Source organism: Lycium barbarum, chromosome 12, assembly GCF_019175385.1.
Source record: "Lycium barbarum isolate Lr01 chromosome 12, ASM1917538v2, whole genome shotgun sequence".
NCBI classification, from domain to species: domain Eukaryota; kingdom Viridiplantae; phylum Streptophyta; class Magnoliopsida; order Solanales; family Solanaceae; genus Lycium; species Lycium barbarum.
Window position 1 is genome coordinate 100325790 of NC_083348.1, and position 24399 is coordinate 100350188.

The window sequence follows — 24399 nt, forward strand, 5'->3', positions numbered from 1 at the left end:
AAGGTGTATATTGACGCTTCTGAGAGCTAGGATTTCAATAAAAAGGACGGCTGCACACAGATTGACCAAAATCAAATCTTTATGTTGTATGTGGAGGGTAAAAGGGGCCATAGAAAATTAAGACAGGACCTTCAATTCCGAACGAGACAAATGGTGAAACTAGTCAATGATCGGACGTAAGACAATCAGTCGCATCGCAGAACATTTACTGTAGATTATTCGTTCCTTGAAAGATTAATAGGCAAGAGAAAAAAGGATGTATTAGTGGACAAAACAATCAATTACTATCTTATCTTTGCTATAGGTGAAATCACTTTGGCTATCTTTGGTCAGATAAGGGAAAAAACATCAATTTCTTTATCATGACCATACTCTTCACTTTATGTCATGCCAATTCCTTTGTCAATGTAAGCTGTAAAATCAGATGAAGGAGAATCTCTATAGGAACTAATCTCCGGTCAAAACACAGCCTCAAGATATTATTCAATAAACATGAAAAGTCAACACATATTTTCTCGATTGAGCAATTCATAACTTTATATGGTAATTCAAATTAAAAGGTTTACTGCAATTTTAGCCACCATTCTACAAAATAAGATTATCTTCCGTTGAACAATCCAAACTTTTTGTTGACGTGTTTATCATAACGTAAATTATAGCCACATAACGGCAAAAGATTTTCAGCTACAGTAATTATAATTTATAAAGTGAGCTACACAAGTGTGTTGTTAATCAATCTAGACACAAAAACTAACGCTCGTCTCTTTCCTTAATTCACATTACCTCCATTATTTCTATTTTTTCTCTGTTTGCTCCTCCCCCAATGACATTGTTCATTTTTTAAAAGATTTTTTTCCCTTGATTCGTACGACATTAAGAATCCAAAATATTCCGCGAGAGCCTGTGTGAATAAGACAACAAGATTTTAATATCTTATTCGCTTGGTTTAAGCCTTTAAGGCTTAGCAAGTTAGCATCATCAGTAAAACTAATTATCCCAAGGAAGCATTAAAGAACCTACCGTAATTAGTAAGCAAGGTAATTAATTATATAGGTCGCACGGTCTCCTAAGAACAAATGGTTGTCAAGAGTGTGCTTTTTATATTCTGAGCAGCTAACTGCCAAATTATCCTTTTTTTTTTTTCCTCTTGACTTTCAATATTCCGAGTTTATAACAGAAAATAAAATTGATAACTGAGTATAGGGATTGTTTTTATAACTCTTTTTTTTTTTGGGTGGGAAAAACAGCGGAGTAGTCAATGCTGATCAATAGCTATTTGAATTTTAATCTCACGATTTCTACTTTTAGAAAACATCTGGACCACCATTGTCGAATGAATCTTTCCTACTTTTTATTAATAAGGAGACATTTAGTTCACGAACTAAGCAGTGTAGAAATTTAAAGGCGGATTAATAACCATTGTGGCTACGCCCCAATAGAAATTATAATATGTTGAGTCCTATGCGGGATAAAAACTTAGGAGCATTATATCATGGATATAATATTGGGACTGTGGTAAATGGTGAATAATGTGTAGTCCACTAATTATTGTAGATAAAAATGACTATTTTAAAATGCTTTCGTCATTAGATATTCTTATTGCTGTATTACGAATATACCTAAATTTAATTCACATTCTAGTCTAGCATTCATAAAATGATACATAAGTTATGTCACTATTAGTTATACTACTATAATTAGGCAAGTGTTTATACTACTCTAATTAGTTACGAAAATTTTAAGCAAGACATTTTTTAATGCAAGTAAGACATCTGAGTGAGTCATCAACAGTTTCCAAGTAAATTTGACCAATAATGGATAACGCAAACTGAATTTGAGTATTGGTGAAAGTCATCACCAATTCCCAATGCCTCAACACCGTGGCATTCCTATGCAAGCATATTCCCTTTTGCACGCCAAAGTCTTCTCTATTTATTTAAAAGCCCCTTGATCCCTCTCTATTTTCTCTTTCACCCCCAACTCCTAACAGTACCCTTTAACTACCACTCAAGGGCAATCACGTCACTACACAAAACACAAAAGGCACTTTGGATCCAATGAGGGCTATCAAATTCCGCAAAACCCCCCCATTAACGGTTATAAATAGTGAAAGACGAAGGTCAAAATTGTAATACCACATAGGCGAACTATTGTCCAGCCTGGAACAGTCCATAAATAGATAAAAAAACAAAAATTGTGAGGTATAATTGTGAAAAAGCTTGTAAAATAGGAAATCTCCGGCAAGGGTTTCAATTGCCGGTATCAAATTAACGGTTTCATAATTTCCTTATTGTGAAAGTAATTACTTTTATGATTCTTGTTGGGGCGATCTGTAAATTCTTGGAGATCTTTTAGATGTCTACACCACCAAGGAAGTTATGGACCGGCTGGTTAGCGACACCAAGAACCGAACCGGTTGACAAGGGCAAAAGCGTAAATATGGATCAAGAACCGCTAATTCACAAGCTTGAAAAAGAGGTTAGGAAACTTAACCCCACTTGTAATTTGTAGATTTTTTTTTTTTTTTATATCTTCAAGCTTGTGAGTTGTTATATTTTTTGCCACTTAATTTTTATCTTTACACAAAGCACAGCTTTAACATGATTTTTTTGTAAGAATTCAGTTTGTTTCTGGATCTTTTGAAACATTTGTTAGTCTATGTGTATTTTAGTTGGTGCAGAGCTGAAACACGAGTAACTTTTCCAAGTAACTATTTAGTTTTATCAAGATGAAGAAGTATAGACCCCAGGTAGGAAGGTTTGGAGGTCGAGGATTAGGATAACCGAGTTTTGTAGTATTACTATTTAGGACTTGCGTTGTACCCTTTACTTTGTTTTATTTATTACCCGTTGCTTTATTGGTTGTGTTATCTTCATCCTACTACTGGAATGCATGTACAATAATATTGGTTGAAGTAAGAGAGACTTTTCCAAGTAGATGTTTAGTTGCACCGAGAGAAAGAAACTAGATTGAAGTATAACCAGATAATTATGAACTGTGAATTTGGAAATCATGCGACTTTCGTCCTACTACTGGGATGCATGTACAATAATATTAGTAAAGCTGAAAGGTTCACTCTGGAGCATTAGATCATCATATGGGAAGGCTGTAGTCATCCATCAAAATGCATAGTGATGTCTCTCTCAGTAAATATGAGTGGTTTGTGGATAATATTATGATTAAACTATCAAGTTGGCAGCTTAAGAGGTGGCTGAAGAGGGTATATCTTCTCGGGTTCAATGTCTAATGCTATGTATTAATTGTTTCCCTTGGATAGAGAGACTGCTTCATCTTTTTTGATAACAGAGATTGCTAACCTAAAGATCATTCCATCTGTTGCTTTGTGACATTTCTACCTTCTAGGTAGGGGTAAGGTCTGCGTACACTCTACCCTCCCCAGACCCCACTTTGTGGGATTAGATTGGGTATATTGTTGTCGTTGTTGTTGTTGCTATTGCTTTGTGACATCATGTTATAATAGGTAAAGTCGAAGGCTGTTCCCGTCCACGCGGGGGGAAATGCCAGCCATCTCTCCTTTTTACGAACACATTTAATGCTTTGTAAAGTCATCTGATTTGAGAACTTTGTTTAAGAAGTTAATCTACATTTTCTTTTCTTTTTTTGAAATGGTAAGCCATAATTACAGAGGGAAAGAAGCATGAAGACTAGTAAGCTAGAAAAAAAAACTGTCTACTAGTCTAAAGAGACTCTAAAACTTGTAGTAGAGACTCTGTGTCTTCTACGTACTCTTGTTTACACCAAAAATAAAAAAGCACAACGAAACTGAGTTTCATCTTTTGAATTGGATTGCTTTTGTTTTCAAAACATCTTGAATTCCTTCCCTTCCAAACAATCCACCAAATGCAGCCAGGGATTAAACTCCATCTTCTCTTTTGCTCCTTTGATCCCCCTCTTTGTGTGATACTTTTAGCGGGGAAGTGGATATCAAAACAGATTCTGAAGAATCAGTTTGATAGAAATGGTACGAATTAGATATTAAATGTGAACAGTTGGATGAATTTAAATTCTTGAAATTTGTGAATGTTGTATGGAATAACTTTGTACATTTGGGATGTATTGTAAAAGTTGTGACAATGTAAACCGTGTTTGCTTTAGTCCAACCTATTATTGTGCTCACATTATTGATGCTTTAATGTTTTTTGTGGTTATTTATGATTTAATACTATGCTTATGCATGAAGAAAATTCATTTTAGGCTGTGTTTGGGATCTATTTTACCCTAACTTGCCTGCACCCTTAACCCACACAACCTGCAAAAATATAAATAGAATTAGAAGCTGTGTTTGGGCCATAGACAAAAGACAGAAAGTACAAATGCTCACACATATATGCCAAAGCCACTTGTAGGGTAATAAGGAATAGCTGTTGCTTCTCTTCTTGGATTTTATGTTAGTTTTCTCAATATAACAGCTGCACTGTTGGTATACCTACTGTGGACATTCAATTACGTTGACAAGGTTGTTTACTGGATTTTATGTTAGTTTTTCTCAATATATCAGCTGCGCTGTTGGTATACCTACTGTGGACGTCCAATTACGTTGACAAGGTTGTTTACTGCAATACTGTTGTATTTCTTCTGCAGCTTTTTGACTACCAATATAATATGGGCCTTCTCCTGATTGAGAAGAAGGAATGGTCTTCTAAGTTTGAAGAAGTTAAGCAAGCCTTAGAAGAATCAAATGAAGCTTATAGAAGAGAACAAGCAGCTCATTCAATTGCTATATCTGAAGTGGAGAAACGGGAAGAGAATTTGAGGAAGGCTCTTGGAGTCGAGAAACAATGTGTGCGAGAGGTACAAGTTCTACTTCTTTATTAAGCATCCATAGGTTTTAATATTAATTGTTCGTTGAGAAATCGGCAACTCATCCCCCAATACATTCTGATCCATTTGCCAGTTCAAAAAAAGAAATCGGCTGCTTGCTGTGTTTGTTGCTCTGGGATATTTCATCAGGTTTGGCTAGAAAGCCTTAGAACTAGTACCAGATTGACTTCAAACTTCTAATGGTAAATTAGTCCTGGGAAGGGAAATGACCCTTTCCTTTAGACAAGTAGGTATATTACTCGTGATGCATTTCATCTCATATGCTATTTAGAACATTGCTACTTTGCTAGTACTTGTTGCTAAGGACTACTTCCAGTTTGGGAGACCATGTAATTTTAGGCATGGCAGACATATCCTGCACTTTTGCTAAGAGCTATCAGATGTTTATATGGGATGTTATCTCACAACTTTTTACCTGTTCTATCAACTTTTATTTCGACCTCTAAAATGATCTAGTGCATTTTATTCTATGCTGGGATTTCCTTTTATGGATTGGGATAGTTCCTGTAATGTAAAAAAATTTACTGTCCAGATTGAACTCGTGTGCATGTCTTGTAGTGGTAATGGCTGATTTTATTGACAACTCATGCATTTCGTATGTTGAACTTGCGTAATTCTCCTAGTTGAATGTGAAAAATTCCAGGTCTCATTTAGCAATTTCCTGATAAATGCCAACTTTTTAATTAATTATTGAGTTTAAGTAATTTACACCATCAGTGTAAACAATTTTTACACTATCATGTCATCTTACCTGTGGTAGCAGGTAACATATTTTATTTTCAAGATTTCAAATCCCCCATTTTAAGGAGGCTTACCTGTAAATATCCTTTGGATGACCTGATGGTGTAAAAAGTTGTTTACACCGACAGTGTATAGAACTCTTATCTAAATAGGGTCCTTCATGTTCTTAGAGCTAACTATCTAGTAAAGTTCTTTGCCTATTGAAGTTCTCAGTGCTGTGATGACTGTTAGTTTTGGTGACTAACTTCTCTATAATTGTTGGTTTGGTCCAGCTAGACAAGGAGTTGTGTGAGATGCGCTCAGGGTATGCAGAGACTAAATATACAGCTGATTCAAAATTGGCAGAGGCAAATGCACTGGCTACTAGCGTTGAAGAGAAATCATTGGAGGTAGAAGCAAAGTTGCGTGCAGTTGATGCCAAGCTTGCTGAGGTGAATAGAAAGAGCTCTGAAGTTGAGAGGAAACTTAATGAAGTCAACGCTCAAGAAAATGCGCTTCGAAGAGAACGGTCATCTATCATTGCGGAGTATGCTATTGGCTCTCTATGAGACTATCTTATCCCATATTTCACCTCTAATTTGATCCCATTTAAATTCACAGACTGATTAGTAAGAGTAATGATAGCTGCATTAATTCTTGCTTGACAGTGATGGCTTACTCTTGTTGTCTCAGGCGTGAAGCTTATGAGACTAATTTATCCAGACAAAGAGAAGACTTACACGAATGGGAAAGAAAACTACAGGCAGCAGAGGAGAGGTTGGCTGATGGCCGAAGATTGCTTAACCAAAGAGAGCAGCGAGCCAATGACACTGATAGAATTTTGAGGCAAAAGCAGAATGATCTTGAAGATGAGCAGAAGACAATTGACACAGCTAACTCAGTTTTAAGGAAGAAAGAAGATGATATGAGTAGCCGGCTAGCAAATCTTACTCATAAGGAGAAGGCAAGTTTCCTTTGAATTCCTTAATTGCCTAGCTGAAGTTGTAGTATAATGTTTACCTTAAAAGTTTTCCACTTGATACAGGAACTCGAAGATGTGAGGAAGGGCCTGGAGATAAAAGAGAAAGAGTTACTCGATCTACAGGAAAAACTGAATATTAAAGAGAGGGTGAGTACCTTTGTCCTTTTCTTTTCTTGGTTTGTCTAGTACAGATACTTGAAACTTATGACCTTACTGATGAAAATGGGCTCTGTTGTCTTGAGTTCATTTTTGTCTAGCAATTATTTCTGACCATAAAGCCATTAATCCTAGAAATTTTATCAGTCATTAAAGAGTATTTGTTGAATTTTTTTGAAGAGAGGAAATATAGCAAATCGCTTTTGTTGAAAAATTCCCTTTGAATCCTTTCTAATTCTTTGGGTTCCCCTTTGAAAACTTTCTTCTGCTTTACATTTTCTGTGGTTCAGTTTTCTGTTTTTCCTCCCTCTTCCACCTTCCAAGTCTTTTGAGGAAGTGAGTAACTTGAAAAAGTACAGTCAAGTATCTAAGCTACCATCAAAGTTTGAAATTTACCTTAAGACTTGTCCTTCTAATTGTAAACAGGATGGAATTCAAAATCTAATGGATGAACATCGAAGTGTCATGCATTCCAAGGAAGAGGAGTTTGAATTGGAACTGAGGCAGAGACGGGCATCATTGGATGAGGAACTGAAAGGTAAGGTGCTTGAGTTGGAGAAGAAGGAAACTGAAGTTAATCACATGGAAGAGAAGATTAAGAAACGAGAACAGGCCATTGAAAAGAAAATGGAGAAAGTAAAGGAGAAGGAGAAGGATAATGAGCTGAAGTTAAAGACATTGAAGGAAAAGGAGAAGTCATTGAGAAATGAGGAGAAAAATTTGGAAACTGAAAGGAAGCAGATAGTTCCTGAGAAGGAGAATTTGCTAGCTCTGAAGGCTGAGATTGAGAATGTAAGAGCTGACCTTGAAAAGCAACAGATGAAGATTAGTGAGGATACAGAACAACTTAAAATAACTGAAGATGAGAGAATGGAACATGCTCGCCTACAATCAGAATTGAAGCAGGAGATAGACAAATACAGACTCCTCCGAGAAGATCTATTGAAGGAAGCTGAAGATTTGAAGCAAGAAAAAGAAAGGTTTGAGAGAGAATGGGAAGAACTGGATGAGAAAAGATCTGAGATCAAGATAGACTTGCAGGAACTTAATGAACAGAGAAAGAATTTCGAAAAACTGAAGCGCACTGAAGAGGAAAGGATAGGCAAGGAGAAGCTGGAAACAGAAAATTATGTCCAGAGGGAGTTGGAAGCCCTTAGAGTGGCAAAAGAAACATTTGAAGCCACCATGGATCATGAGAAGTCACTATTAGCAGAGCAAGCTCGAAGTGAGAAAAGCCAACTGCATCATGCCTTTGAACAGCAGAAAAGAGAACTTGAAAGTGATATGCAGAGGAAGCAGGAAGAAATGGAGTCTGCACTGCATGTACGGGAGAAATTCTTTGAGGAAGAGCGGCAGAGGGAGCTCAGCAATATTGAATATTTAAAGGAAATTGCCCATAGAGAAATGGAAGAGATGAAATTAGCAAGAGTCGGTCTGGAGAAAGACAAACAGGAAATTTCTGCTAACAAGGGAATTCTTGAAGTACAACAGTTAGAGATGAAAAAGGATATTGATGTGCTTGTTGGGTTAAGCAGGAAGTTGAAGGATCAGAGGTTAGCTTATATTAAGGAAAGGGACAGGTTTATTGATTTTGTCAAGCAGCAGAAGAGCTGCAGCTCTTGTGGAGAAGGAATTCGTGTGATTGACTTTTCTGACCTTCAAGTTCTAGCTGAAGCGGAGAGTTTTGAGGCCCCTCCTCTGCCAAGTGTTGCAGAGGAATATCTGAAGGATGGTCTGCAAGGATCTTCGGGAAGGACTAGTGCTGAGCTGTCTCCTGGTGCTGGAACCATGTCCTGGCTTCGAAAATGTACATCCAAGATCCTCAAATTCTCACCAAGCAAAAACACTGGGAATGCTGCTTCTGATTGTCTGATTGATGGAACTTCTCTGTCAGAGAAGTGTGGGGGCATATCACCAAATAAACTATCAAATGAAGGAAATCCAATGGATCTGGCTACTTCCATGAATGTTCTTGACGATGAGAAGCTTCAACAGGGTGATGGCATTAGAGAGGTGGAAGTCGGGCAAGACGTTGTAGAAGACTCCCAGCATTCGAACATGAAAGCTGGCCAGCGCAGACCTATCAAGAAAGGGCGTGGTAGTAGTAGTAAAACAGCAAAAGCTGCAGATACAATGGCAGTTCTTGAAAAAGTTCCTAAAGAGGGTGAGAATATGCACGCCAATGGAAGTTTGGAGACTTCAGTTAATATGAACGAGGAGAGCCAGAGAGAATCTGGTCTTTTGCGTGGAGCACCAAGAAATTCCAGAAAGCGTAGTCACATGCATAGATCACAGGGAACGGCTAGTGAGATCGACGGCAATGATAGTGAAAGACAGTCAGATAGTGTAGCCAGTAGTCGCAGGAAGAGGAGACAACAGGCTGCCCCTAGTGTGCAGGGTCATGTTGAAAGAAGATACAATCTGCGCCGACCTAGAAGGTAAGTTGTTTGAATGCCTTTTTTATTGATGAACAGCATAGACTTGTTCGACCCACATAGATAAAAATTTTCATCCCTCCACCCCCCTCAAAATATATATATTCGCCAAGGACTAGGAGCCACTGCATTCACATGCTCAAGAGCCAATGTTGTTTAGACAATTCGTGGTGGTTGACTTGCACTTTTTTTTGTTCTCAGTGCTGCACCAGCAACATCCAATGGACCTTTGCCTGACCCAGTTTCACAAGCTCAGGAAGAAAATTGGAACTCTAAAGCTTCCCCGGAAGCTCCTCAGGTTGACAACAGTGAAGACGATGGAAAAGAGAGAAATTTTTCCACTGGTCATCCCATGGCAGCCGAGAGCCCTGTTAGTACTCTCTGAGCTCTCTCAAGTCTGTGATGCACAATTTCACACACATTTTCCAACTTCTTGGAATATATTTAATAAGTTCTTTATACTCAAGTTGCTTGTGGTATGCGCATATTGTGTTCTGTTTTATCTGTTGGAACACCCCTCCTTCCACTGGATTTTCCTACATTTTCCTTTTGAAAAGGTTATAAATATTATTCACAAAAGCAGCACTAGGTGCTGCGAATCTGTGCAGAGCGAATTTTTACCACAATTTCATGTTTGAAAATCACTAAGAGTAGCAGCATTTGCCCACAAATGCATAGTTAGGGCTGTAATAGACTGGTAGTTTCATCAGCGTGTGATATATCTGTGATATATGTTTTTTGTAACGAGCTGTTTTATTAACATTCATTATATTTCTCTGCCAGTTTAATGATGCGGTGGACAATCAGGAAAGCAGTGCTAACATGGCAAATGAGCTGGTAGATGGCACGGGTTTGAGCGAAGAGGTGAATGAAACACCAAAACAACCTTCAGCTTATGGTGTGAATGGAGATGAGGAGGAAGGTAGTGATGACAGTGATGATGATAGTAGTGATGGTGATGAGAGTGACGAGGAAGGGATTGAACATCCCGGTGAAGTCTCTGTAGGGAAGAAGATTTGGACTTTCATCACGACATAGTAGAGATCTAAATGACTTTGTAGTCCGGTCGCGCATTGGCGGTAGCTTACTAGGCATGTTGACTAGTATTTTGTTTCTTTTGCTGCTTGTAGAGTAATCTGATGATTTTAGAGTAATGTGCAGTGGTGTGATCCTTCCCAAAATTTAGTCAACCAGAAATCAGTTTAGGGTCGGAAATTTGATTGTTCATATAATGTCGGTTTTCGTCTTTGGGGTGCATGCATATTGGTTTAACAATTTTTAGTATCCATATGCTTGACGTCCCTAAGTTAGCCATTGCAACTGTAACACTAGAGTGTGCTTTTCTCCTGTATGTAGACCATTGAAAGTCAACCACTGAATAAGTGGATAATATTCTTCGATCTATTTGATTTTGATCTCCTTCTTGATGAATATTGTGGACGACTGTGTAGTCAGACATGCGTACATAACAGAGAAGTTATTTTATATGTTTTGTTACTAGAAAATGTTTTCCATCACAAGAAGAAAATGGCTTTCCACACTTGTGGTTAGAATCCTTACCACTATCTTAATTTTTAATTTCATATTACTTCAATTAATATATAAATGTTATAACTAATTTTTAATTTAAATAATATATTACTGTTTAGTACTCAAGTTTTATCAAGAAACTCACTGATGTGCTAAATATTATTATAATCTTTAATGTATATTCAAACTTTTGTGGAAAAAAATTCTTCACTCATTAATCAAACACCTATACTTTTTCAAGTAATACGAACTCGCTTAAGTGGGATACACGATAGATAAACAGGAAATTCGGCCACTGACGCCTACCCGCCTACTAAACTAACTACTTATATTATATTTATAGAAAAGGACAACTACACTTTGACGAAATTAACTATTTGTAATATACAAAAATATCTGGAGCTCCGCGGTATCTAGGGAGGTAAGCTAAAAAGTCCTAAACCATGTTACTCAACTACAATGGCAACTCTATGTACATTTAATGTTTAACATATACATTAGGATCTTGAGCAGGATTTGTGGCGATCTTCAAAAAAACTTCGCCACCAGTTGATGAGCCTTTGTCACTGTACATCAAGTCAACGTTGTCAATTACCGAACTGACTGTACACTTGCAATGAATTTACACCAGGGCAATCATGGCAATGTAATTTCATGTAGTCGCTAACCCCTTTCACCTCTCTGAAGCGATGAATTCCTTCTTGCTACATGCTTTTTAATGTCCCTGCATCATATTTGATGAAAGTGGCGTTACATCAATTGTGAAGTAAGAAATTTGAGGAGCAAAATTCAGGACTTAACATACTTGCAACGGGGAACTGGGCAACTGAAATCTTGACAGGTCTTTGAATGCCAATGCAGTAGGGACCAGGTTTTGCGACAAAGTACGCACCCCCCTGGAACTCTAACATTGCACCGGCTTGCATGTTGAAAAAGTTTCCTAATTTTGAGGCATGCTGAGTACGAGCAGGGATTACTTGGGGTTGGACGGCATTGTGATGCATGCACCAGTACATCCATTAATTTGACCTGAAACACCAAATATCTTGTTAGATGAATTGAGCAATGCTGATCAGAACTATCAAAAAACCTAAGGCCGTTACATGTATATTACAGTTCAGACATTTTGATTTAGTAGACCCTTCAAAAACACTGATAACTAATAAAACTGACTTGGCAGTTCTCTATGTTAAAAGATATAGCAATGCACACCTGCAAGGGTCTCTGCCCCTCAAATTGCTCCTTTCCGAAGCCAGAGTCAGTTTTGGACAGGTGAATGTTCTCGTGGAGATGATACACTATCATCATTGAGGAATGCTTGGCGCGACGGAGCGTATCGAATTGATAGTGATTTTTCTCACAGAAGCTTAAAAAAGAATGCCTATTCTCGAAAAGATCATTTTCAATAATGACATCTCGGTCCTCAGTATTAGCAGGTATATCGTCCACCACAACCTAGAAGGTATTCACCATACCATCCAATAAAACAAAGGGTAAGTGAGAAGAAATAATTTATTATTCCAAAATTCTTGAACTAAACTTTCTATTCCCCAACTACAGTTCTATTCATTTCTCTTGTGAATTTACTCTCCTCTTCTTTCCTGTCATTTCTTTCAGACCCATCCTGCAGTTGGTAAAGAACTTCGTAAGGCAAAGGAGAGTTTACCTCAGAAAGTAAATGCACTTCTCCACTAGTGGAAGTGTGTGTTTTCTGCTCACTAAGGTTTTCCTTCAGAGCAAGACACCTGCAATAAGAAAAATATAAGATTATTCATATTACAAAACATACTGGCTATTACTATTATGATTCTAGCAGATGTAGTCACCATTTCTACACAGCAGAAACAAATTCACCGTTCTTACACGCGTTTCCACACAAATTCACCATTATATACGTGTTTCAACACAAATTCACGTGACAAAACATATTGAATATTACTATTATGATTCTCATGGAAGTAACCGCCATTTCTGCACCAAAGACACCTATTATTGACTGGAGAAAGGGTGTACGGAGCTGAAAGGGCTCATTTGCGTTGTTTAAAAGGAGGCGCAGGGGATAGAGCAAAAGTGGAGAATTTTTTATGACTTAATATCGGATGTTAAATCCCTCCATAAATGGAAGAAAACGATGCAGTTTTTAACTTTCTTTTTAGTTGTCTGAAGCAGATAACATGAGTAATATATAATACCTTTAAGATGATGTGAAATATCAATCAGCTCCTCTCCCATCCCCAATTTAAACATAGTTCAAAAGAAAATTCTTCCAAAGAATAAAGAGACAATAAAGGGGAGAAAAAAAAGAGGTGGAAATATCACCTCGCACACATATGGAAGTTTCTGCACTGCTCACAAGACCATCGGCTTCCTGATAATATTGCTTCTTGGCAGTTTGTGCACACAATATGCAAGTTTACAATGATGAAATTTTCTTTCACAGGTAAGATTGTTTGCCCCAGCTGTCAATTCAAAGAATCAGAAATAATCAATTTAATAATTCATTCACGCTATTGGAAAGCATTTGAATTTTTCAGATGAACACACACATACATGCAGAGAGATACGAACACACATAAAACTTATATTTGTCTTAGCATGTCTCATCAATAACCTAGAGTGAAAATTAAGCAGTCCAGGCATAAGGATGCACAATACAAAACTCATCAAAAGTTACAATGCAAGACTCATCAAAAGTTATATTTCTAGTTCGTTGTCTACAGATCCAGACAAAGAGATCAACTTTACTAACAGCAAACTTCATAGCTTCTCATTTGCTGATAAAGACACCATTCATTCTAGGTACTAAAAGTTGTTTTTTCTATTACTGCAAAATCGTAAGATGTTCATTAGATGTTGCAACCACTCTAGATGATACTTAAGGTTTATCCTAATCTTCCATCCCATTTTATCCAACAGTGCAGACTAAACAAAAGTTTAAGATGCCAATTTCACTTATTTATTATATTAAAGTAACGATTAAAATGTTAGTTTGATTAATAAACATCAAGTTTAAAATTAAGTAAACTTGAAAATTGTGAAAATTATATAGAAAAAAATTTCAGCGTGATTTGTCAATATTTTTAGTGTATGTTTCAAGCATTTTGGGATGTCCCAAAATGAAAGAAGTACCATAAAAATTGAGAATGGAGAGAAAAGTATATTACACCTTTTTTTGTTTTTAAATTCTAAAAAGAAAAAAGTTCATAAAACCTCTATTTACTCCCTATTTTCTTTGCAGATTCCTGATTGTTCATATCTTCTTTTGGTAGTCTTCCACAATAATAAGAACTATGTGATAGATCTACTTCTACTCTCGCACCTACTCCAGCTAAGGACATAACTCAGAGCTAACAGCAAAAGAAAGGGAAAGATCCTTCAGTTAAAGTATGCAAACTGAGGACATAATGAAACCATACCTTTTGCATCACTAGAATATCTTTAGTTGTATCCGCAGAAAGAGTGTCATGTCCAATTGCTTTTAACGTCCTCTTTGTCAGTCGCTTTTTAACTTTATTCGGTGAATCACCTCTGCTCTCTTTGTCAATATTCCTAAGTATCTCTTCTGCAGCACCTGACCAATAGTCTCCATCGAAATATGGCAAATGAGAAGCACTTATCCTAGCACTATTCCTTGTACTCGGCACAAAAAAGTGGTCATACAAGTTAGTGTAGTTCACCACGATATCCTCTTCAGAAGCTTTCCTTAACATTGACCTATACCTGCAGCCCAAAATAACAGAATACATTCAATTCCATTGACATACTGTATGAGACCAAGAGGTACCCTTGAAACCATTTTGGTGAGTATTGAAAGCTTAAAGCTAATTTGTCTTGGTGAGTGAAGAAAGATTAATCAGATTCGAAGAATTTAATGCAACAGATGGAGAAAAAGTGACTCGAGTGGGAAAAGGTGACTCCCTGTAGGACTCGGACTAGACGCAAGAGAACATGACGGTGCGCAACAAAGCACTGTTTTGGAAGGGACTGTGAAGTTAGAAAAACAAGGTCACAGCAGACAACATACTTGAGAGGAGAGTTGGTTAACTCAACAGGTCACTACTTTCTACAGGACCACTTTGTGGAGAGACATCAGGATTAGGTGGATTCAAGGGCAAATTTGGTTCTGCAGGAGATTGGGACAAACTAAAAACAACGAGGGTAAAGTGGAAAAGGTTAGTCATTATGCCTTCATGCCCTAGTGGACAGTTTGGAGGTAGTGGAACAGAAGAATGTTGAAGGAATCCGAAGAATTTACTTCTATATATAGAGAGATTTGTTAAATTTTTTGGAGTTGACCGGACTTTCCCACAAATATGGATATGCTATGAACTTCAAGAATAGAAGGGGATCTTCATAAGTCTTACGATGAATTTGACTGGCAGGTTAGATGGCAAAGAGAAGGGGTATCATTAGCTTTTTATTTAGTAGTAATTGGTGAACTGACAGAATTTATAAGCATTTAACAGGCTCTGGAAGGAATTCCATAAGGGCAGAGAATTTAGGAATCCGATGTTTTGACAGATTAGAAGTTCATGAATGGAATGATTTTGAATATCAGTATATTAGTTATGTATCTTGGGTCTATTATGCAAGGCAGCGGGGAGATTGACGATGATGTCACACATCGTATTGGGGCAGGGTGGATGAAATGGAGGCTTGCTTCCGGAGTGCTATGTGACAAGAAGGTGCCACCACAACTTAAGGGAAAGTTCTACAAAGCGGTGGTTAGACCGACTATGTTGTATGGGGCGGAGTGTTGGCCAGTTAAGGTTTCTCACGTTCAAAAGATGAAAGTTGCTGAGATGAGAATGTTGAGATGGATGTGTGGCCACACCAGGAGTGACAGGATTAGGAATGAGGATATTCGGGACAAGGTGGGAGTGGCCTCGGTGGAAGACAAGATGCGAGAAGCGAGATTGAGATGGTTTGGGCATGTGAAGAGGAGAGACACGGATGCCCCAGTGCGGAGGTGTGAGAGGTTGGCCATGGATGGTTTCAGACGAGATAGGGGTAGGCCAAAGAAGTATTGGGGAGAGGTAATTAGACACGACATGGCGCAGTTACAGCTTACCGAGGACATGACCTTAGATAGGAGGGTTTGGAGGACCCATATTAGGGTAGAAGGCTAGTAGATAGTCTCATTACCCTGCCTTATTAATAGTCGCATTATCGTAGTATAATTTCTTGTGCTCTAATTTATGCTATTATGCTATTATCTGTTATTTCCTGTGCTTTGATTATTCTATGTTATCTGTGTCGCTTGCGTTACTTCATTTCCATATCGCTTTGAATCTCTTAGCCGTATCTGACCTCTTTTTATGTTTTTATTGAGTCGAGGGTCTCTCGGAAACAGCCATCCTACCTTGGTAGGAGTAAGGTCTGCGTACACTCTACCCTCCCCAGACCCCACGTTGTGGGATTTCACTGGGTTGTTGTTGTTGTTGTTGTAGTATATTAGTTAAAAAAAATCTCGGACTTCTGAATTGTCGAAGCAAAAACTTTGTGTCTGAGTAGACAAACCTCTTGGTTGGATTTACTTTTTAAAGCCTTGAAAGCAGAAAATTGATATACGTGAGAACTTGTTCCCTTTTAGCTATCAAAATTACAAAAGAAAAATTTCCCATTTGTCCAAGCATATCTAAAAATAAACTAAAACATGAGAATGTTGATATCTAACACTAGAGAAAAGGGGGGAGGGAAGGATGAGGAAGGGAAAACGGAGAGTAATAGGGACACGCATACCACAACCGAAGTTTCTCTGGTTTTGGTGTTTTCTGAGATTCTGGATGGCAATACAAGATGTAGTCTTCCCCTTTTACAGGTGGGCAAGCCCATATATAGCAGGTTGTAAAACCTTGTTTCTTGCAGTTATCCATGTATCCAATCTGATGTGATACCCAATAAGCAAAGATCTAGTTAATCTAGTGATTAAACAGATAAAACTAAAATCTAAGTATAAAAAGGAGAGTATTTTGTACTTGCCAGTATTTCATGGTATACAAAAGTACGCAGAGCTTCCCCTTTCACAGTTTTTATATTAGGTCTAAAGTACTTGATAGAATCAAGATATGATATATAGACACAACGTTTATTAGGAGGGGCACATTCTGATCCAAACTCTTGGACATACATCCCGAAGAGGCAAACATCTACTCCTCCAATTTTCTGGAACAAAAGTATCACCTATTTGGACATTATGTTAGATTCACCTCAAAAAAATATACAGGTAATTTCAAAAGATATGAACAAATTAAAGGGTGTGAACCACAAAGTGTTAAGGGATATCATTTAGCACTCTACAAACTCATAAACCAGGAAGTGCTGTTGAAAATATCAAGCTAAGATCAAACTTCATAATACAATAAAGCTAATGTTTGCATGGAGGTTATAGCTTTAGGAAGGGAACCTTATATTTTCAAGTCATGCTCAAGAAAGAATACTAAAAGTTCACTTTTCTCACCTTTGATTTGTACTGGAACTCCGGTGGATAATCTTCACTGTGAAGAAGATCCAAAAATTGCTGTTTTACTCTTAACTTTTTGTTAACAGACAATACCACTCTGACCGTTAGATCTGCTACACCAGGTACCTGCTCAAATGTAAAGATTAGAAAAGTGTTTGTTATGTGGGGAACACTAATCACACTAACCATATTGAAAGTTTATTGGGAACAACTACATTCGACTTATTTTAGTAGCTTACCTCATCAGCATCCTGTCCTTTCAATTTTGCTCTCTCATTTCTTTCTAGCTTGAGGCGCCTGAACAGTCTCTGCTCAATGTGATCGCTGAGCATAGTTCTTGGAAGATCTTGGGCTCCAATAGCAACTGGTAATGGCACATGCTCTCCTGCTTCTATCTCCTTTAGGCAACAAAATGGACATATGTACTTTGCCTGTCCTTCTAGATCTTTTTTAGCATTATAGAGAGCACATAATTGATGTTGCCAGCATTCGCACTTATCACATTGTACCCACTACAGATAGCCCAATGAGATAAATTTAGTAACAAAAGAAAAAACAAGCACTAACACTTGCAACAGAAAGTCATACTAAACTCACCGATTCTTCATTTTGGTCACAATTTTTTGCCTTTCGAAACTTATCTTTGCTAATTAATAGTCCTTGGGATGAGACATTATCGTCACGCGATTGCCTGAAACATTTTGTACAAAAATAGTGACGTCCCCCAGCTTCGTCATCAGCCCAATAATAAAGCAAGTTGCGCTTGATACAAGTACAACATGATGAACAATATATAGGTGTTGGGACAAAAACAAGCCTATCTATGCCACATAATTGGCATATATTCTCACAGATAGGATGTACTGTCATATTTCCCGTCGATCCCTGCAAAAAAATGCAAGAGAAAAGTAGTTGTCAAACTAATTAACTAATTGACGAAACAACATAAGTATATAAAGAGCCTCCACAGAAACACCCACACGTGCACGAATAAATAAATTTAAAAAAAAAAAAACCCCTCAGTCTCAAGCAAGTTAGTATCAACTACTCCATATGAATCCTCACTTATCATGCTACTCAATTTAACCTCATCTCAGGCTGATCATATAAAATAAAGATAATAATAGCAATAAGCCTAAAAAATACTAGAAGTTTTTTATATTTTCTACTAACGTATAAATCTCTGAAAGGCTAAACAACTCCTAGAAAAGGATAGGACGTAAAGTAAAAGTGCTAACGAAGGAGACGGTTGTGGTAGGTGTCAGCGTAAAACTAACCAACTTCATGAAGAATCCTCACAAACAAAAAATAAAATAATAAAGATAAATATAAACAAAAGAGCAACCGGAAATAATGAAGACGGGAAAAGAATTAAGGAGCTTAACACAAATACTTTTATCCTAATGCATGAACTTCAATAAGTTTCAAAGAACTGACAAGCCCCACAATGTGTGCAATCTTTTAGATCCCCCCACCCTACCCCAACTGACCAAAATGGCAGAAGCCACCCTTTTTCTAATTCTTTTCTTTCTGCAAGATATTTGCCTTGCTAAGGAAGACTTTTCCTTGAATTTAGTAGGATAGTAACCAAAAATGGAAAGGCTAATAAATGTCTTTATGTTATGCTTCTTTTACTTAGCCAACTCTGCAGTATGTGCTAATGCAAGTTTAATAACATATAGTTTGAGTAGGTTGTGACCTCACTTATGTATTAATGTGAGACCCTACTATCTATCCTTCTTTACATATATCTACTAATGTGCTCTTTACCATTTTAAAGCAATAAGCTACTCCTAATTCATCATTGATACCCTTATAAATGGGAAAAAAAGCGACGACCATAAAAGAGAACAAGAAACCATTATACCTAAAAAAAGAAATTATTCAGAAGAAACCATTATGCCTAAATAGTACCACTACAATATCACCACAAAATAAACAGGTTGAAAGAAAAATTTACCCAACAACAGACCAGTTCAAAAACAACCTATCAAATTCTTTTGCCTTTTGTTACTCAAAGTGTTTTGTAGTTTTGACATGAGAGAAATACAGTGAACAAATATCAAGGATATGTTACATTTCAAACCTGATTATATTGTCTGAGACTGTGGATGTGATCCTTCAACTGCTCAATAGTGAAAAAGTCCGTCAATGAAATACCCAGCCTCTTTGGATCTTCTGATCTCATTCCCACCTGATAATCAGCTTTTGGTTCAGTTAAATCTCTTCTTGCAGATGAAGTGGTCTGGTTATACTTAGATGTCCGTTGTAACTCCTCTCGTTGATCATCAGTAGGCTCTGTAGGAAGAAAAGACAACCTATCTACTCTCATCTGGGAAGAACTGTCAATCTCACTATAATCTGTTCCGCTAGTGCATGTATGCTCTGTCTTCTGCAGTTCACAATTATTAGTAAGCTCTGTAGAGGAAAAAGAACCATTGTCAACCTGCAAGATGTCGATGCTGGAAAGATTACATGATTCACCAGCTGTATTCCGGTCCTCCACACAGCTTGCAGATTTGTTACTGAGCTCTGTCATATTCTTCTCGCTACAAATAGGACCTTCAAAGTACTGCCATGATGATAAATGTCCAGCAGCAGGGGACTGCTGATTGCCAGAATCAGCATTAGAATAACCAAATTGAAGCGCAGGTAGATTTTCTACCCTCTTCCGCTTTGATGGAGGCAAAGCAGCTTCATTGATATAAGAGCTAAAGCCACTACATTCCTCATCATGGAGAATCTCTACCACGTTTTTGTCCGACTTCTTAACATCTGCAGAATGCAGCTCTCTGATAGGCTTGCACATCCCACAGCCAGCATATTGACAGTTTTCAAAATGAGATATCAGTGTCGAGTTCCTATCACACCAACATCTCTTTCCATTGCAAACAGTTGAATGCAAGTAATTCATAAAAGGAATTTGAATTCTCCCAGAATTCACTATTACACTATCGTAATTGATGTATAAAGCAAGAATATCATGTAAAGACAAATTATCTGAATTTGAAAGGTTTGCCGATCCGATTGGATAAACATCACAGCCAGAAACATTTGAAGAACCATTGTGAAGTTGATGAAAATCTCGTTGCTGAATACTAGTTAACTGCTCTGGGAAAGGCTGGAATACGCTGAGTAAACTGGATCTTTGTCTTGATACATTACTCATGGTAGCTTCTTGCTCCACCAAGTACCCATGTGATCTCGAATTAGGCAGCTCATAAGACATTGCAGCTGGCAAAGTGTTGTCTTTACAAAAACACTTAGCTTCCGATTCTGAAGTCCCACGATTCAGATGAGAGGACTCTACACTTTGTCCATGTAATGCTGGAACATTCTCATGATAAATATTCTGATTAGTTTCCAAGTATTCTCCAGAGTTTCTGAGATTGAATTCAACTGACCAAATCAAGCAAAAAAAGCAAGTGCAATAAGTGACTAGATAAAAAAGGAAAATAAAAAGTCAAAGTCACGGAGAACGTAAGTTCGAAATTCTGAACAGGAATAGATCATTAATTGTCTAGATTTATTTAATTAAAGATGGGTCTTAGCCACAGTTAAATAATAAATTTTTCAATGTATTTGTTCCAAAAAGTAAAATGGAAAGAAGGTCGGAACATTATGAGAATGAGAAAAGCAAAAAAAGGTTAGACCGTTTCACAAAATGATAAATTCAAGAGGTTATTACCAACAACCATTTATCCTTATTAACTTTTTCCATAAGTAGATTTAGGAATTAATACATTCCAAGAGTTCATAAGAAATAGAAATTTTACCTTCATCAGAATACTGAGGCTTAATTGGACTTTTTGATACCCACTCAGAGATACTCAGCAAACCGCTGTCTGAATACATTAGTCCATCTTCATAGGGTTCCTTATTGGCATTCCATTCTCCTTCAGAGCATACAGTAACAGATGAGAATGGCTCAGGAGAATCAACAATCTCTGTGGAAACATGTGACACACTGACCGGGGAAAGTACTTCTCCAAATTCACCTGGCTTCTTAGCTGAGGATCCTGTATTAAAATTAATACCTTAGAATTTTGAATTGCAAAGCATTAAATGTCACATGTAAATGATTGGGCGGGGGGGGGGGGGGGGGGGGGGGACGGAGGAGGTGCAGGGGACAAAAGAAAGACAGAATCCATGTCAGGGTGCAAAGCTACAAAATCTCACCTGTATGGACCATGCTGTTAGTCATACAAGAAGCCGTTAAGAGATCATGCTGTACAGATTGCAAATTTGAACTGAAACAAACAGGTGAATCACCCAGGTCTATCGTATGGGAAATGGGTGTCAAGGTGGACGAAAGAAAGTCCTGTGCTTCATCCTGCCATGGTTGTCGATAATATGCTTCTTGCTGGAATAGGTTTTGATATTCACGTGAAGATATTTCCCCAATATGATCCTGCTATTTTAATTCAAAACAAATGAGCTCAACTCTATAAAGCAGTTCTGAGACTCAAAATTAAACATTAGTCAACCAACAAAAGAAAACTCTTAGTTGGTGATGGGAAATTCATTCAGAAAGCATTGGACTATGAACACAACTCAAAAAAGAAAATATTTCCAACTAAAGAATCATGTGAGAAGGGAACTTGACATGTTTCTTGGATTAAAATATAATAATCACCAAAGAAAGAGACCTCAAAAACCGCATCTACTGATGGCTGACTATTCCAGTCAGCCAAATTGTTGAACATCTGCCTGCCCATGTCCAAATACCTTTTCCACATAAAACTTTTGCTGCAAGGGAAAATAGTTTAACAAGAGTAAGAAAATGAAGCAAGTGTATCATCCACATGATATCACACATCCAAGTATTAACAACTCTGTCCATGGAAAAACAAAAAGAAAATTAGAGCATACATTCTATTTCCAATCATTCCATTCATAGGAACCCTTCTTTGATCATTGGTCCACTCTATCTGATTATCATATTGTTTCTCACAGGAAAGCTGTCGTGAACCTGTGGTATTAAGCTGGAGGAGATCTGATTCCTCCTGGAACGAGTAGGTTCCTCCAGAACTGAAAGGTAGCCCAACGTTGACTCTGTTCAAATTCATCCGGCTCTCTACACATTCCTCCTGCAATCAAAATTGAAAAGCCAACGGAATTTAGGGGATTTCGCCACTTACCGGCTGACCGAAATGTGTTTTGTGTTACTTGCAAAGTTAGAAATTTTTAGTTCATATGTCAGCAACAGCAGATTCAAGAAAGAAAAAGATCTTCTCAACAGTTCTGCAAAGCATTATTCCATAAAACTATTGTATATAGGTGCGCATGTGTGTATTTCTGTGTGCGCATATCCAAATTATATATATGTCTACAGCATCTAGATTTTGTCCAATCAGATTTACTAAGAAGATATTTGCTGTCAATCTTGTCTCATCAACATCCTCTAGCCATAATGGTGATTGACTACAATAAATTGGTGCAAATAGAGTAGACAGCCATTTAATATGATCTTAAGAATGGGTCATATGATTATCAGTTCCTTAATTTCCAACATTCACCTCGTACAACACTAATCCCACATTCTAGAGTAGACAGTCATTTAACATAAATGGGTATTCAATTCTCAAGTATAAAGCTTCTGACTATGCACCTTGTCTTTCAAACTGCGCAATTCAGGTGATCATAGTACATTAGTACTTTAATTTATTTTCTTTTTGTTTTTCTTCTAGGGTAGGCAAGCTTGTCTCCCTTCTATTACAACAAGTCACTTGAGGTTATACTTAAGATCCCTGTCAAATTTCAAAGGTAACTTGTCAAAGTAATATTAATTGTGCACTAGAAAGTGTAAAAGCAATTAAGAAATTAGCAAGACACAGAAAATGGTGCAACATAAACATCACATTAAGTGCTTTTTAAGCTGGTGCGCAAGAGCACAATCCGTCTTCCCTTTACTAGTGGGGGGTCGAGTAATTCCTATGCACCCCCCTCCGCCCTGTTTCCCGGTCCTTTTCTTTTTACCAGGAGAAAATAAATCCTCCTTTGAAATTCCCGGACATCCTATATATGGTTTCATTGGGAGTACTTTAAATGGTCATCTCCTCACCACCTCGGGAAAGGAGGTGGCAGCAACCAAACGGAGTCCTGTTCAACAACTATGGTGAGATCACCTTAAACAGTCTCCATTGGATAAACATATCGAACTTACCAATTAACACAACGTTATCTATCTAAAAAACTTGAATAATGCAAGTAATTAGTAGCCATTATTGATCCAATACACTATACAACTAGATAAACAAAGTCTAAAAAGGCATATTAAAAATTCTAAAAAATCAATCCTATTCTATGATTGTAATAATGTTGATCCACTTGCATGCCGCTGCATAATTCAAGGAAGTTTTTCACATGCAAATTAATCTACCATCATAATTCAAGCCATTATCATACGTGAAGCAGTTAAGAACGTAAATTTTGACTTATAAAGTTCACAAAACCCTATGATATCCAAACACAATATTATAACTCAATTCAAAAAATAAATAAATCGTGCTTTACCATCAATATGATAAGGTTTTTGGTATAATTAGGGAGACAGGAGGGAAAATAAATATAAATATATATAGTATGGAGGAAAAGAGAAACATACAATTTTGATTTTTTGTTCGTAGAAAGAGAAGTTTGTGTTTGCAGCGATAAAAAAAGGAGGGTAAGAGCGCGGCAAGGAGTATTTGTTGTAAGAATTTGAGGTTGAAACGGACACGAATTTGGGTAGTATTTGGATTTCACTTAGTTATATTGTTTTCTAGCCCACGAATATATTTTTGCTTGGGTCAAGGTCCATTATTTAAATTAGCCCTAAATTCTTTTCTAATTCTCAAAATATATCATATCTAAATATCCGAGAATTATTTTCCAAACAAAAAAGGAATATCCGAGTATCCTTTTTTATTTAGTTTTACAAGAACTAATTATAACATAATAAGTTGAACAAAAATGTCAACAATTATACGTGAGTTAGTCCAACCATAAGTAGTGAAACTGTAATACCATGCTATTCATCATATTATTTTGTGGTCATACACCATCCCAACTAAAACTAAAAACTTAGAGGTTGTTTGGTTCGAAGACAAGTTATACTGAGGTAATTATGTTGGAATTAGTTGTCCTGATATTATTTTTTATTGATTGTTTGGTTTTTTATATTAAAAGTAACATGCATTATATAATTTTTAAGAAAAAGTTGTTTGTTTATAAAAGATACCCTTCAACTTATTTAGTAGAAAAAGGGTTTGAGGGACCTCAGGGGCTAT

General features: G+C 37.1%; 2 protein-coding genes and 1 pseudogene across 3 annotated transcripts; 1 reads left to right on the forward strand and 2 right to left on the reverse strand.

Moving 5' to 3' along the window:
• The first annotated feature begins 2195 nt into the window (after positions 1 to 2195).
• Positions 2196 to 10566, forward strand: LOC132623910 (nuclear matrix constituent protein 1-like). 2 transcript variants are annotated; one of them, XM_060338720.1, is made up of 8 exons: positions 2196 to 2478; positions 4603 to 4812; positions 5856 to 6109; positions 6256 to 6526; positions 6608 to 6691; positions 7127 to 9138; positions 9337 to 9505; positions 9919 to 10566. In XM_060338720.1, the coding sequence occupies exons 1-8, from the start codon at positions 2356 to 2358 to the stop codon at positions 10171 to 10173; spliced, it is 3378 nt and encodes a 1125-aa protein (XP_060194703.1). In that variant the 5' UTR covers positions 2196 to 2355; the 3' UTR covers positions 10174 to 10566. The 2 variants fall into 2 exon arrangements, with proteins under 2 accessions (XP_060194703.1, XP_060194704.1); XM_060338721.1 differs by lacking the exon at positions 2196 to 2478 and having other exon boundaries at positions 4666 to 4812; positions 5860 to 6109.
• On the reverse strand, positions 3475 to 3548 carry LOC132625374 (U6atac minor spliceosomal RNA; annotated as a pseudogene).
• A 313-nt stretch (positions 10567 to 10879) lies between the features above and the next one.
• Positions 10880 to 23869, reverse strand: LOC132623032 (probable histone acetyltransferase HAC-like 1). Its single transcript, XM_060337727.1, has 17 exons — positions 23736 to 23869; positions 22001 to 22218; positions 21778 to 21877; positions 21308 to 21539; positions 20905 to 21147; positions 19215 to 20527; positions 17726 to 18013; positions 17368 to 17640; positions 17126 to 17254; positions 16648 to 16848; positions 16408 to 16550; positions 14082 to 14385; positions 12985 to 13124; positions 12332 to 12410; positions 11878 to 12120; positions 11471 to 11694; positions 10880 to 11389 (listed from the first exon to the last, which is right to left on the reverse strand). The coding sequence occupies exons 2-17, from the start codon at positions 22195 to 22197 to the stop codon at positions 11329 to 11331; spliced, it is 4170 nt and encodes a 1389-aa protein (XP_060193710.1). The 5' UTR covers positions 22198 to 22218; positions 23736 to 23869; the 3' UTR covers positions 10880 to 11328.
• Between the last annotated feature and the right edge of the window lie 530 nt (positions 23870 to 24399).